Below are 16,278 nucleotides of genomic sequence, written 5' to 3'. Positions count from 1 at the left end.
CACTTCTGTCTGAAGAAGAGGGAAACGCTGATCAGCACAACTGGTTTGATCTTAAATCAACCAGCATTAAGGACTATATCAAGGCCACGGAACAGTGGGTGTTAAAGATTCGTCAAGATGCTGATACAGCAGAGAAAGATAAAGTTGACGATGAAGTCGGACCAGACGATAGCATTTCAGAGACTTCCGCCAGACCGAGCAAAAATCGAAAAGAAGGTAGCTCTGTTTCTGGACGCAGGTCAGTCGCTTCTACCACAAGCTCGTCGCGACGCATGAGAGCGGAGGCTGAACGGGCGGCGTTGATGGCGCGCGCAGCATCTTTAGTGGAGAAGCAAGCTCTTGAACGGGAAGAGGCCCAACTGCAGGCCCAACGGGCCCAGGTGCAGGCAAAGAAAGAACAGCTGGAGATAAAAACATCTATCGAGGTCTCAGACGCCAGGTTGAGTGCGTACGAAGATTATGAAGGCTCACGGGACGGCGGGAGCCACTGCCAGTCAACGTTGTCACATAGAGTTGGATCCAGGGCACCTTCAAGAGTTACAACAGAGCCCGAAGGCAATCCCCTGGCATTACAGCGTGGAAGAGTGGCCTCTCCACTAACAGGAGCACGTGATGCTACCCCAGACGTCAGACGGTCTAGACTAGACCCTGCTGATGACCACCAGAGGCCTGAAGACACAGGGAGAAGCCTATACCGAGTGATGCAACGTCAGAACGAAATTACAGAGATGCTTGTAAAACAACAGAATCTGTTTCGACTCCCTCAAAGAGACATACCAGTGTTCCAAGGCGACCCACTCAAGTATAAGCCCTTCATCAGATCCTTTGAACAAGCCATTGACTCCAAAACAGAGAGCAGCAGTGATAAGTTGTACTACCTGGGACAGTACACCAGTGGTAAACCACAAGACCTGGTCAGAAGCTGTGAACACATGAGACCGGACCGGGGATACATAGAAGCCAGGAAGTTGCTGCAGGAGCACTATGGTAACGAGCTGAAGATAGCCACTGCATATATCGAAAAGGCTACCAAGTGGCCACAGATCAGATCGGAGGACGGAGAGGCATTGAACGCATATGTTCTTTTCCTCATAGGATGTCGCAACACCATGGAGGATGTTGAATTCATGGAAGAGATGGACAATCCTACGACTATGAGAATCATCATCTCTAAGCTTCCTTACAGGATGAGAGAACAATGGAGAAGAACAGCCTTTGAGATAATGGAGAGACGGAAAAGTAGAGCCAGGTTTGCAGACTTAGTGAACTTCATAGACAAACAGGCTAAAATTGCTAGGGACCCATTGTTTGGAAACATCCAAGATGTCAGCCCGACCACCGATGGAAGAGTGAAAGCCAAGCCTGTTGAATCAAAGACTCTCAGGAAAGGTGGTTCCAGGGGAAGCAGCTTTGCAACTATCATCACCCAGGCAGAGGAAGAAAGGCCCCAGAACTCATCTCCCAAAAAGAGCAGCACAGTGACGCCTGCTAATGCCTTTCAGAAGCCATGCTTATTCTGCCAGAAGAATCATACATTGGATTTCTGCAGCGTCATCAAAGCACAGCCACATAAGGACAGAATCGAATTCCTGAAGTACAACGGCCTATGTTTTGGATGTCTCTCTCAGGGGCACCTGAGTAGAAACTGTAAGCAAAGAACAACATGCAGAGAGTGCACTCGGAAACATCCCAGTCTGCTGCATATCCATAAAGAAGAACAAGTCTCTAAGAAGAGTGAAGAAAACAATACCGACGAGAAGGTCGTTTCAAGTGCTCTGGTGTCGCTAGAACCAGAGACTTGTGGATTCACTGGGGACAGTGACTGTATTCTTGCCATCGTACCAGTAAAGATCAAGTCTAAGAGGAGCGAGAAGCTTGTGGAGACTTACGCCTTCATGGATCCAGGTAGCTCAGCAACGTTCTGCACAGAATCACTCATGCGACAGCTGAACGTTAGAGGCAGAAGAACAGAAATCCTATTACGCACCATGGGTCATGAGAAGTCAATGCAAAGTTATATCCTGTCAGACCTAGAAGTGTGTGGACTTGAAAAGAAGGACTTCATAGACCTGCCTAATGTTTTCACACACAGGGAGATTCCTGTTAGAATAGGGAACCTAGCCCTGCAGAAGGATGTGGATAGATGGCCTTACCTAGAAAAGGTGCGTCTCCCATACATTGAAGCAGAAATTGGCCTATTAATTGGAACCAATGCCTACAAAACTATGGAGCCATGGCAGGTGATAAACAGCAAGGATGACGGACCCTACGCCGTCAGGATAGCCCTTGGATGGGTAGTCAATGGACCGGTAAGGAGAGATGATGGCCACAAGTCGAACAAGGAGGAACGACAAAACGTCACAGTTAATCGCATCTCTATCACAAGCATTGAAGAGCTGTTGATACAGCAGTTCAACGCAGACTTCTCAGAACGCAGCTGTGAGGAAAAGACAGAGATGTCACAAGAAGACCATCAGTTCATGGGTTTGATGACAAGGTCTACACAGTTCATTGATGGCCACTATCACATTGGTTTGCCACTGAGAAGACAGACCGCGAAGATGCCGAACAATCGCTGCATAGCAGAGCAACGCGCCATCAGTCTAAAGAGAAAGCTGAACAAGAACCCCGACTTTCACGCAGACTACAAAGACTTCATGAGAAACATCATAGCGAAAGGCTATGCTGTAAAGGTGCCCGAGGAACAGTTGAACAGAGACGATGGAAGGGTCTGGTACATTCCTCATCACGGGGTGTATCACCCAAAGAAGAAAAAGATCCGTGTAGTGTTTGACTGCGCCGCCTCATTCAGAGGAACTTCACTGAATGACCAGCTGCTTCAAGGTCCTGATCTTACTAATACCCTCATTGGCGTCTTGACTAGGTTTAGACAAGAGCTCGTTGCCATGATGGCAGACATAGAATCAATGTTCTACCAAGTTAGAATCCCTGATGAAGATGCTGATCTTCTGCGCTTCCTTTGGTGGCCAGATGGCGACGTTAGTCAAGCAATGGTGGAATGTAGAATGGCCGTACACTTGTTCGGAGCCACATCATCTCCCAGCTGTGCAAGCTACGCTCTCAGAAAAACTGCAGAAGATGGCAAAGGCAAAGCACCATCAGAGGCTGTGGAGACAATCTTCAGAAACTTTTATGTCGACGACTGAAGTCCGTGTCAACAGAAGACGATGCCATCGCACTGTCAAGAGACCTTAGAACTCTGTGTTCGAATGGAGGATTCCATCTGACTAAGTGGATAAGCAACAGCAGAGCAGTTCTAGCTTCTATCCCAGAAAAGGAAAGAGCCACTGAAGTCAAAGATCTGGACCTGAGCCACGATGTCCTTCCTATCGAGAGAGCTCTTGGTGTACAATGGTGCATCGAGTCAGACACGTTCAACTTCAGGATAATGGTGAACGAAAGACCATCCACAAGACGAGGGATTCTCTCCGTGGTCAGTTCCATCTACGACCCTCTTGGATTCCTGGCACCACTCATTCTGCCGGTGAAGCTGATGCTACGAGAGCTGTGTAGAGACAAGAGAGGATGGGATGAAGATATCCCAGAAGGTCAAGCTCAGAGATGGCACAGATGGTTGACAGATTTGCAACAACTTTCTAGCTTCAACGTCAGTAGATGCATCAAGCCCGCGAGTTTTGGAGTTACAAAGACGGCTCAACTACATCATTTCTCGGACGCCAGTGAGGACGGCTATGGCACGGCTACTTACCTCTTGCTGACAAATCAACAGGGCCAGAAACATTGTGCCTTCCTCATGGGGAAATCCAGGATGGCTCCGCTGAAGCAGGTCACCATCCCGAGACTGGAATTGACGGCAGCGGTTGTTGCAGTTAAAGTTGACCAGGTGATGCGGAAAGAGTTACAGCTCCCATTAGAAGAATCTGTCTTCTGGACGGATAGCACGACGGTGCTGAAGTATATAGAGAATGAGAAGATACGCTTCAAGACCTTCGTAGCAAACAGAATCTCATCCATTAGAGAAGCTACACAACCATCTCAATGGAGGTACGTAAACACCTCATTAAACCCAGCAGATCAAGCCTCACGAGGATTGAAGGCTGAAAACTTCATGAGGAGTGAAACTTGGATACAAGGCCCAAGTTATCTGCTGGAAACAGAGAGATCATGGCCAGAAAGACCAGATATGCCAAGTCAGATTGCTGAAGACGACGTCGAAGTCAAGAGATCAGTCACAGTAAATCTCATAAATACGAAAGAGAACTTTGACACAGTGAACAAGCTTGTTAACCATTTCTCAGGATGGCACCAGTTGAGGAAAGCAGTTGCATGGTTTCTAAGGTTGAAAGAGTTGCTGCTACACCTGAGCGGTAAGAGAAAAGAGTACCGAGCCACTATCAGTCAGTCTGAAAGTAACCCTGATAAGCAGAGAATGCTTCTACAGCAGTATATGCATCAGCACAAGACCACATTGGGCAAGAATTCATTGACCGTGGAGGACTTGGCCAAGGCTGAGAAGGAGATAGTTCGCTTCAGTCAAAGACAAAGATACCCAGAAGAAATCGAAGCTCTACAGCGAAATACTCCCAATCAAGAAAGGTAGTCATATCTACAAGCTGGACCCTACACTGCAAGATGGAGTACTGAGGGTGGGAGGGAGACTAAACAAATCTGCTATGCCAGAGGAGGCCAAGCATCCTGCTATCCTTTCTAAGGACCTCCGGGCTGCTACTCTCATTCTTCAGCATATACACCAGAGTATTGGACACAGTGGGAGGAATCACGTGCTTGCGAAGCTAAGACAAAGATACTGGATTCCAGGAGCTAATTCCGTAATAAGAAAAATACTCTCTCAATGCATTGTTTGCAGACGGTTACACGACCCTGGAAAGACCGATCACAAAGCTCTGCCTGCTACAAGAAGCAGCGTGAAAGGTTCCTGAACGAAAAAAGTGGACATTTATATTGTAAATATGTTGAACTCATTAGCTTATGACTCTTAAGAATGTTTGAGTAATTGATATGCTTCATGTGCCTAGTCAATTAGGGGCCGGAATGTAAGAGCCATAAAAGCTTAAGAAAATACTTTAAAATAGTGGTTAAATGGCATAATACAGTTAATTTACCTGACCGACTTATTGTATTAAGAAACCCCCTATTTTCTTGCTCCAGTAGTATAGTCCGAGACACCCCCTTCATTCTTGCCACAATGGAACAGTCCCTAAGCCACACATGGGTGCAGCCATTTTACAGTTTAAACTGCACGTGGCTAAAGGAGGCAGAAGTTGTGAGGTTTGGAGCAGTACAGTTTTTGACCGTGTTTGTTTATACGTGTTTGCTTTGTAATTCCGTTTGTTAAGTGTTATAGTAAACAGTTTAAAAGACAAAGCTACGTTTGGGAACGTTTTATTTCGACACGCGTCTACTCGTTGTTAAAAACCCCACAGCTCAGTGGCTGCCTGTTTGGAAACTAAGAAGCGCCACTACACCTCTATTCCCTTCTCCCTCATGGGCTTGTCCAGCCTCCCCTTAAATACATCTATACTATTCGCCTCAACCACTCCCTGTGGTAGCGAGTTCTACATTCTCACCACTCTCTGGGTAAAGAAGTTTCTCCTGAATTCCCTATTGGATTTCTTGGTGACTATCTTATATTGATGGCCTCTAGTTATGCTCTTCCCCACAAGTGGAAACATTCTCTCTGTATCCACTCTATCAAAACCTTTCATAATTTTAAAGATCTCTATTAGGTCACCCCGCAGCCTTTTTTCAAGAGAAAAGAGACCCAGCCTGTTCATCCTTTCCTGATAGGTATAACCTCACATTTCTGGTATCATCCTTGTAAATCTTCTCTGCACCCTCTCCAGTGCCTCTATATCCTTTTTATAATATGGCGACCAGAACTGTGCGCAGTGCTCCAAGTGTGGTCTAACCAAGGTTCGATACAGGTTTAGCATAACTTCCCTACTTTTCAATTCTATCCCTCCAGAAATAAACCCTAGTGCTTGGTTTGCTTTTTTTATGGTCTTGCTAACCTGTGTCGCAACTTTTAGTGTTGCAGCTTAACCCTTAATATGCCAGCAGGATCGGGGGAACGTAAGAACACAAGAAATAGGAGCAGGAATAGGCCACTTGGCCCCTCGAGCCTGCTCCGCCATTCAATAAGATCATGGCTGATCTTGGGCTCAAAGCCACTTCCCTGCCCGCTCCCCATAACCCTTCACTCCCTTATCTTGCAAAAATCTGTCTATCTCCACCTTAAATGTATTTAATGACCCAGCCTCCACGGCTCTCTGGGGCAGAGAATTCCACAGATTTACGACCCTCTGAGAGAAGAAATTCCTCCTCATCTCAGTTCTAAAAGGGCGACCCTTTATTCTAAAACTATGCCCCCGAGTTTTAGATTGCCCCACGAGGGGAAACATCCTCTCTGCATCTACCTTGTCGAGCCTCCTCAGAATCTGATAGTTGTACAGGGCCTTGGTGAGACCACATCTTGAGTATTGTGTGCAGTTTTGGTCGCCTTATCTGAGGAAGGATGTTCTTGCCATGGAATGAGTTCAGCAAAGATTCACCAGGCTGATACCTGGGATGGCAGGAATGACGTATGAGGAGAGATTGGGTCGATTGGGCTTGTACTCGCTGGAGTTTAGAAGAATGCGAGGGGATCTCATTGAAACTTATAAAATTCTGACAGGACTGGACAGACTAGATGGAGGAAGGATGTTCCCGATGGTCGGGGAGTCCAGAACCAGGGGTCTAAAGATAAGGGGTAAGCCATTTAGGACAGAAATGAGGAGGAATTTCTTCACCCAGAGAGTGGTGAACCTGTGGAATTCTCTACCACAGAAGGCAGTAGAGGCCAATACATTAAATATATTCAAGAAGGAGTTGGATATATTTCTTAAGGCTCAAGGGATATGGGGAGAAGGCAGGGACCGGGTACTGAATTTGGATGATCAGCCATGATCGCATTGAATGGTGGAGCAGGCTCGAGGGGCCGAATGGCCTACTCCTGCTCCTATCTTCTATGTTTCCAAGTAACCTGTTCAACCTTTCTTCATAAGTCAACCCCCTCATCTCTGGAATCAACCTCGTGAACCTTCTCTGAACTGCCTCCAATGCAAGTATATCCCTCCTTAAATAAGGAGACCAAAACTGTACGCAGTACTCAAGGTGTGGTCTCACCAATACCCTGTACAGTTGTAGCAGGACTTCCCTGCTTTTATACTCCAACCCCCTTGCAATAAAGGCTAACATTCCATTTGCCTTTCTGATTACTTGCTGTACCTGCATGCTAACTTTTTGTGTTTCATGCACAAGGACCCCCAGGTCCCTCTGAACTGTAGCATTTTGTAAAATCTCTCCATTTAAATAATTTTGCTTTTTTATTTTTCCTGCCAAAGTGGATAACCTCACATCTTTCCCACATTATACTCCATCTGCCAAATGTTTGCCCACTCACTTAGCCTGTCTATATCCCTTGGCGGATTCTTTGAGTCCTCTGCACAACTTGCTTTCCCACCCATCTTTGTATCATCCGCAAACTTGGCTACATTACACTCGGTCCCTTCATCCAAGTCATTAATGTAGATTGTAAATAGTTGAGGCCCCAGCACCGATCCCTGTGGCACCCCACTAGTTACCGTTTGCCAACCGGAAAATGCCCCATTTATCCTCGCGCTGTCCCAGCTGATGCTGTTCACATAAGAACATAAGAAATAGGAGCAGGAGTAGGCCAATCGGCCCCTCGAGCCTGCTCCACCATTCAATAAGATCATGGCTGATATGATCCTAACCTCAAATCTTCTATCAGTCTCCATCCACCCGAACCCATGTGATCTCCCGGGAGAGGCGAAAAACCAGATAAAAGACCCAGTGGCCAATTTGGGAGGAAAAAATCTGGGAAATTCCTCTCCGACCCATCTAGGCGATCGAAATTCTTCCAGGAGATCACTCTGTCCCTATATTTTCTACAGTACTTACCTTCTGTAAAGGCGATCTCCACCCCAGCCAGGAACAGGAATAAAACCATCTCCTGAAATCTAACACAGAATTTGTTTTCAGCTCACCTACTGTGATGCTACAGTAAGAATTTGCAGGCTACCTCTCTCTCTCTCTCTCTCTCAATCCAATCTCTACTTCTCTTTCTGTCTCCGATTTGACTCTAATTCACGCTAGTTTCTTCTCCATCATTCGCTCTGTTTCTTTCTCTATGCTTCAATTGGTTAAGGAGATGGACGATTGGTCCTGTTGTTCACCAAGCTCCCAGATGCCGCATTGACCTCGCTGCGCCGCTAGCAACTCCCACTTCCACCAATTTGCACCGCAAAATTAACTGGAGCTGAAAAGGGGAGGAAAGATCATCCAACTCATGGCGTTCACTGGGAGATCAATGTTCCCGTTGAGCTGCGCCGCTGCATGGCGGTCCCGCACAGGCCGTTTGCCGGCTCTACAGTAGGAAAAACCAAGCATGCACGGAAATTTGAATGGGCCGCTTATATGTTTCAATGAGATCATCTCTCATTCTTCTAAACTCCAGAGAGTATCGGCCCAGTCTACTCAATCTCTCCTCATAGGACAACCCTCTCACCCGGGACACCCACCCAGAGCATTGAAACTGTATACATAAAACACAGCAGGTATATACCATTATTATAACCATCACGCTATCACATCCAACCACTATAATTCATTTTCTGAAGTAATATTTGAATGAGAAGGTAATACATATCCAGCAAATTTGGAATCCTTAAACAGTCTTAAACAATCAGCCTTAACTGTCAGTTGATCACCATTGGGTTAATTTCACCACCTCTGGGTGAGGCCAGGAGGAGTGAGGTGGGCAGTGAAGGCCTAGAGATTCGTGTCGGGCGTTATTGGATCGGCCGCCCGTTATAGGCAGCGACTGATGTTCAGGTCCACTGACTGCAGTGGGAATGAATATCGGGCGCTGCGTATAACGGGGGGCCGACCCGATACCGCCCGCTTTGCGCTACCCCCCGGAGTCGAATTCCTAGGCCTATATCTCTGGATGAAGAAGCAAAGCAGCCCGCACACCATCTGTGGGCTGAAGCTCAAGTGAGCGACTCGTTTGTGGTGGTGGTTGTGAAGCTGGCTCATCTTTTGGACCAGCAAAATTAAATAGAACTTGGAAATTTTGCTTAAAAATGCAACGTGCGCAAATCTGCTCTCCCTCTGGAGTACAGAATCTGGAGATCAGCTTTATTTTGTCACGGAGCTGTGCACCCCATTCCTGCACCTTTTTTTTTTGTTCGCCATTGCAAACAGTTCTTCAGTAAAGGTCAACCTTTAATTCTGCAGAAGATTACAGAGCATTGACAAACCGGCCTCTGTTTTGTGCATGAATATAATTTTCATATGGTTAGCCTGACTTAATAATTTGACCTGTCAGCCGTGGCTCAGTGGGCAGCACCCTCGCCTCTGAGTCAGACGGCTGTGGGTTCAAGTCCCACTCCAGAGACTTCAGCACAAAAATCCAGGCTGACACTCCCACTGCAGTACTGAGGGAGCACTGCACTGTCGGAGGGGCAGTACTGAGGGAGTGCTACACTGTCGGAGGGGCAGTACTGAGGGAGCGCCGCACTGTCGGAGGGGCAGCACTGAGGGAGCGCCGCACTGTCGGAGGGGCAGTACTGAGGGAGCGCCGCACTGTCGGAGGGGCGGTACTGAGGGAGCGCTGCACTGTCGGAGGGGCGGTACTGAGGGAGTGCCGCACTGTCGGAGGGGCAGTACTGAGGGAGCGCCGCACTGTCGGAGGGGCAGTACTGAGGGAGCGCCGCACTGTCGGAGGGGCAGTACTGAGGGAGCGCCGCACTGTCGGAGGGGCAGTACTGAGGGAGCGCCGCACTATCGGAGGGGCAGTACTGAGGGTGTGCTGCACTGTCGGAGGTGCCGTCTTTCGGATGAGACGGTAAACGAAATCTGCGCTCTCAGGTGGACATAAAAGATCCCATGGCACTATTTCGAAGAAGAGCAGGGGAGTTCTCCCGGGGTCCTGGGGCCAATATTTATCCCTCAATCAACATCACTAAAACAGATTATCTGGTCATTATCACATTGCTGTTTGTGGGAGCTTGCTGTGCGCAATTGCCTGCCGCGTTTCCTACATTACAACAGTGACTACACTTCAAAAGTACTCCATTGGCTGTAAAGCCCTTTGGGATGTCCTGAGATTGTGTAAGGCGCTATAGAAATGTAAGTCTTTTTATTATAACTGTCAAACTGAGGCATGCAAGTGTTGTTAGGTGTGCATTCATGCTTATCCAGTTCTAGCTGTTGAGTGCTGCAGTTGTTCAGTTTTCCTAACCTTTGCCCTGTCCCCTTTGGTTGATTTGTGCGATAGATTGGCTTTTTGCAATGTTCTTCATGGATTCCCCGTTAATGGAGAATGTGCAAACAACTTATTCATAGCTTTTTGTCGCTTCCCCCCCCCCCCCCCCCAACCTGATGATGTGTCTTGCTTCGCTTTCCCAAGACTGCACTTTAAAAGAGCTAGACTGTAACGTACAGCTTTCGCTGACTTTAAGCTGCCTGTTTTTCAGTTGCTGGAGTGTGGGGGGAACCTTTTTGATGCAATCTCCATCGCAGTTAAAGCCGCACTTCATAATACCAGGTAAGGAATTGAATCACAGAAATTCACGGCACAGAAGGCGGCCATTCGGCCCATCGTGTCTGTACCAGCCGACAAAGAGCTCTCCAGCCCAATCCCAATTTCCAGCTCGTGGTCCGTAGCTCTGTAGGTTACGGCACTTCGAGTGCATATCCAATTGGTTTCACACGGACATGCCTCGGGTCTTGGGGACATTGTCAAAAGAAACATGCTATTCAGGTATGCTGAAGCAACTTTCTGCACTTTACAATACCAGTTACTAATAAACGTAGTAGCACTTGTAATAAACAGTGTGATTGTTCCTTATTTTGGGAATGTAATAAAAACCCATTGTAAGACACTGGAATCGATATCCGTATAAGAATATTCATCAAGGGCACCAGACAAATCCTTGATTTGAGCACGTAAATCTAGGCTGACACTCCAGTGCAGTGCTGAGGGAGTGCTGCACTGTCGGAGGTGCCGTCTTTCGGATGAGACGTTAAACCGAGGCCCCGTCTGCTCTCTCAGGCGGACGTTAAAAACACCCACGGCACCATTTTGAAGAAGAGCAGGGGAGTTATCCCCGGTGTCCTGGGGCCAATTTTTATCCCTCAATCAACATCACTGAATAATCAGATTATCTGGTCATTATCACATTGCTGTTTGTGGGAGCTTGCTGTGCGCAAATTGGCTGCCACGTTTCTTACATTACAACACTGACTACACTTCAAAAAGTACTTCATTGGCTGTAAAGCGCTTTGGGACATCCGGTGGTTGTGAAAGGCGCTATAGAAATGCAAGTCTTTAACCAGTTTTCGCCTACGCGTTAATGATGTCTAAATTTGGCTCACCGAGTTTTCATGCATCAACCGGTTTGGATTATATTAGCATTGACACAACCAACCCCCATCAGGATCAGCACAACCTGCTGAGTGAATTCCTTAACCGTTCTTTGCCAGATCATCAAAAAAGGATTCGAACAACAAAGCCAAGAACAAATAATTGGTTATTTGCCTTCGAACCATAGTCGGCAGCACATAAACTTTAAACATTGAGTATGCAAGGAAGTAGTAGCTAGGGTTAATTGACTAAGTAAGAGGTTACGAAGGCAATTCAGGTATGAGGCCCCACCTCCGCTCATCTGCTGAAACCCTCATCCATGCCTCTGTTACCTCTAGACTCGACTATTCCCACGCACTCCTGGCCAGCCTCCCACGTTCTACCCTCCATAAACTTGAGGTCATCCAAAGCTCGGCTGCCCCGTGTCCTAACTCGCACCAAGTCCTGTTCGCCCATCACCTCCTGTGCTCACTGACCTACATTGGCTCCCGGTTAAGCAACGCCTCGATTTTAAAATTCTCACCTGTGTTTTCAAATCCCTCCATGGTCTCCTCGCCCCCCCTCCCTATCTCTGTAACCTCCTCCAGCCCCACAACCCCCCAAGATCTCTGCGCTCCTCTCATTCTGGCCTCTTGAGCATCCCTGATTTTTCTCGCTCCACCATTGGTGGCCGTGCCTTCAGCTGCCTGGGCCCTAAGCTCAAATTCCCTGCCCAAAATCTCTGCACCTTTCCTCCTTTTAAGACGCTCCTTAAAACCTCCCTCTTTGACCAAGCTTTTGGTCATCTGCCCTAATTTCTCCTTATGTGGCTCGGTGTCAAATTTTGTTTTATAACGTTCCTGTGAAGCGCCTTGGGACGTTTTACTACATTAAAGGCGCTAGATAAATACATGTTGGTGTTCTGTTACAGTAATTCAGCATTAACTGCTTGCTGATTATAAATTTACAATGTCTGAGATTGTTATGAATTGATGAGATTAATTTAATATTAAATTCCATAGATAGTTGACGAATTAACAGCATGAGAGAGCTGGTCTATTGAATAGTTTAAAGTCTGTGAACTTGTAGTTAGCAATGTTTCCAGAACGTGTACGATGTCGTGCTTGTGAATTGCCGTGGGTAAACTGGCTGCCTTGCCTTCCTCTGGAAGGTTGGTGTTAACCTGCGGAGATGTTGGAGTGCTGAACCTCGCTGTGGCGATGCGCTATCCGTTCCTCCTGCTCGGCTCCTGGTTAAATTCACCTTCCGTGCTGGTAGCTGTATCTGGGCTAGCTGGCTTAAATCTCACCTCCCCTGATCTTGGGGAAACGTGTACATCTAAGTGACACACTTGTATCTGGCAAGTACAATCTTAATTTCATTAACTTTTCTGTCAGAGATGCGCTTTACGATTTTACAGAGACACCTGTCTTTTTATTATTAGTTCCTGGGATGTGGGCGTCGCTGGCAAGGCCGGCATTTATTGCCCATCACTAATTGCCCTTGAGAAGGTGGTGGTGAACCGCCGCCTTGAACCGTTGCAGTCTGTGTGGTGAAGGTAATCCCACAGTGCTGTTAGGGAGAGAGTTCCAGGATTTTGACCCAGCGACGATGAAGGATCGGCCGATATATTTCCAAGTCAGGATGGCGTGTGACTTGGAGGTGGTGGTGTTCCCATGCGGATACGTATATTGGACCAAGAACTCCTATAGGCTACTGCTGCAAAGACATTGGCTGAAAGAGGACTATTTTGGACAAAGGAAATATGACTTAACACTTTCACTTAATTTTCTCCTTCCTACCAAGAATTCCAAAGGTCAGAGTGCTAGAAGATGATGAAGGTTCCAAGGAAATTGAACTCTCTGATGATCCATACGACTGCATTCGGCTCAATGTAGTAAATGTGCCTTGCATCATCACTTTAAGCAAAGTAAGAAAAATCTCTCTTTTTACAAATATCTTACCAAAAACTCCTAAGTAAAAATACATGATCTCTTGCTGTTGGGACGTGCAGAGGATTTCATTTAAAAATCATATTGCAATAGGGTAACGACTGTTTTTATGCTTAAGCTGTTATACGGTGTCGGCCGTGTCCCAGTTGGTAGCACACTCACATTTTGAGGTTGTGGGTTCAAGTCCCACTCCAGAGAATTGAGCACAAAAATCTAGGCTGACACCAGTGCTCCCTGTCAGCTGCGCTTTGTTCTGTGCGGCCTGTTTCTTTTAATGCGTGGTCCCTTTAAATTTCAGCACATGCGCGGTATTTACAATGGAAAAACCAGTGAGCGGCCTGCGCGGGATCTTGCACGGCCATGCAGCTCAGAGGGAGCATGGCTGACACTCCAGTGCAGTACTGAGGGAGCGCCGCACTGTCGGAGGGGCAGTACTGAGGGCACGCCGCACTGTCGGAGGGGCAGTACTGAGGGCACGCCGCACTGTCGGAGGGGCCGTACTGAGGGAGCGCCGCACTGTCAGAGGGACAGTACTGAGGGAGCGCTGCAGTGTCGGAGGGGCAGTACTGAGGGAGCGCTGCACTCTCCGAGGGGTCGTACTGAGGGAGAGCTGCACTGTCGGAGGGGCAGTACTGAGGGAGCGCTGCACTATTGGAGGTGCCGTCTTTTGGATTAGAAGTTAAACCGAGGCCCCATCTGCCCCCTCAGGTGGATGTAAAAGATCCCGTGGCCACTATTTCGAAGAAGAGCAGGAGAGTTCTCCCCGGTGTCCTGGGATCAATATTTATCCCTCAATCAATATCACTAAAACAGATTATCTGGTCATTATCACATTGCTGTTTGTGGGAGCTTGCTGTGCAAAATTTGGCTGCCGCGTTTCCTACATTACAACAGTGACTACACTTCAAAAAGTACTTCATCGTGCGGCATTGACCAGTTGGGCCGAATGGCCTGTTTCTGTGTTGTACACTCTATGTAAATCACAGATGCATTTCCCTTCATGGTACCGAGCTGAGGTTTCCTCCATCCATCCTCCTCTTTGCACTAATAGGATCTCTAGCTGAAGACAACCAGAATGACCCCAGGGCTAGCTGAAGAGACAGGCTCCAGCGCACCGCTCAAGCCCAGTATAGACCTCCTGCTGCCTCAGCCTAATGCAGTGTCTCGCTCCCCATCTGCAAATCCCAGCCCCACTATTGGGAATGACTCCAACCTCATCTAAGGATTGATAGGGTAGTCGTGGAGAAGATGTTTCCCCTTGCAGGGAGACTAGAACTAGGGGCCATAAATATAGTCACTAATAAAGCCAATAGGGAATTCAGGAGAAACTTCTTTACCCAGAGAAGGGTGAGAATGTGGAAATTCTACCACAGGAAGTAGTTGAGGCGAATAGCATAAATGCATTTAAGTGGGAAGCTAGATAAACACACGAGGGAGAAGGGAATCTGTTGCCAGAGTCTATAATTAAGGATAGGGTGACTGAACACCTCGCAAATTTTCAGTTGATCAGAGAGAGCCAGCATGGATTTGTGAAAGGTAGGTCATGCCTGACAAAAACCTGATTGAATTTTTTGAGGAGGTGACTAAAGTAGTGGACTGGGGAATGTCTATGGATGTTATTTATATGGACTTCCAGAAGGCATTTGATAAAGTCCCACATAAGAGACTGTTAACCCACGGAATTAAGGGCAAATTATTGACCTGGTTAGGAAATTGGCTGAGCGGCAGGAGACAGGCAGTAGGGATAATGGGCAGGTACTCAAGATGTGACTAGTGGTGTCCCGCAGGGATCTGTGTTGGGGCCTCAACTATTCATAGTATTTATTAACGACTTAGACAATGGCATAGAAAGTCATTTATCCAAATTGGCCGATGACACAAAGATAGGTGGCATTGTAGATGAAAGCATAAAATTACAAAGGGATCTCTGGGATGGCCGGAATGACATATGAGGAGAGATTGGGTCGGTTGGGCTTATACTCGCTGGAGTTTAGAAGAATGAGAGGGGATCTCATCGAAACTTATAAAATTCTAACAGGACTGGACAGACTAGATGCAGGAAGAATGTTCCCGATGGCGGGGGAGTCCAGAACCAGGGGTCACAGTCTAAGGATAAGGGGTAAGCCATTTAGGACTGAGATGAGGAGGAATTTCTTCACCCAGAGAGTGGTGAACCTGTGGAATTCTCTACCACAGAAGGCAGTTGAGGTCAATTCATTAAATATATTCAAGAAGGAGTTGGATATATTTCTTAAGGCTAAAGGGATCAAGGGGGTATGGGGAGAAAGCAGGGACAGGTTACTGAATTTGGATGATCAGCCATGATCGCATTGAATGGCGGAGCAGGCTCGAGGGGCCGAATGGCCTACTCCTGCTCCTATCTTCTATGTTTCTATATCGATTAAGTGAATGGGCAAAACTGTGGCAAATGGATTTCAATGTAGGCAAATGTGAGGTCATCCACTTTGGACCTAAAAATGATAGAACAGGGTACTTTCTAAAACAATGGAGGTCCAAAGAGACTTGGCGGTCTAGGTACATAGATCATTAAACAGGTACAGAGAATAATCAAAAAGATTAATGGGATGCTGGCCTTTATATCTAGAGGACTAGAATACAAGGGGGTAGAAGCTATGCTGCAGCTGTACAAAATCCTGGTTAGACCACACCTGGAGCACTGGGAGCAGTTCTGGGCACCACACCTTAGGAAGGATATATTGGCCTTGGAGGGAGTGCAGCGTAGGTTTACCAGAATGATACCCGGACTCCAAGGGTTAAGTTACGAGGAGAGATTACACAAACTAGGACGATAGCAAAATACTGCAGATGCTGGAAATCGTGGTTTCCCCCCCCCCCCACTTCCTTTTTTTTCTCTCTCCCACATGGCAGCTGTCTCTCTCTCTGCCAGAACAT

At 47.2% G+C, this 16,278-nt stretch overlaps 1 protein-coding gene across 2 annotated transcripts in view; it reads left to right on the top strand.

Annotated features, from left to right (window-relative positions):
- Window positions 1–16,278, top strand: part of exosc7 (exosome component 7) — a 50,009-nt gene that overhangs the window by 27,225 nt on the left and 6,506 nt on the right. For both annotated transcript variants that reach the window (XM_085989312.1, XM_085989311.1), the window contains 2 exons: window positions 10,545–10,615; window positions 13,220–13,343. In XM_085989312.1, the coding sequence (XP_085845438.1) occupies window positions 10,545–10,615; window positions 13,220–13,343 (195 nt within the window). The remainder of the gene's footprint in view (window positions 1–10,544; window positions 10,616–13,219; window positions 13,344–16,278) is intronic.

The sequence above is a fragment of the Somniosus microcephalus genome, chromosome 5 (genome assembly GCF_052327205.1).
Source record: "Somniosus microcephalus isolate GS21.2 chromosome 5, FLI_Smic_1.0, whole genome shotgun sequence".
Taxonomy (NCBI): Eukaryota; Metazoa; Chordata; class Chondrichthyes; order Squaliformes; family Somniosidae; genus Somniosus; species Somniosus microcephalus.
The sequence above is the reverse complement of the archived record's forward strand: the minus strand, read 5'-3'. Positions and strand labels throughout refer to the sequence as shown.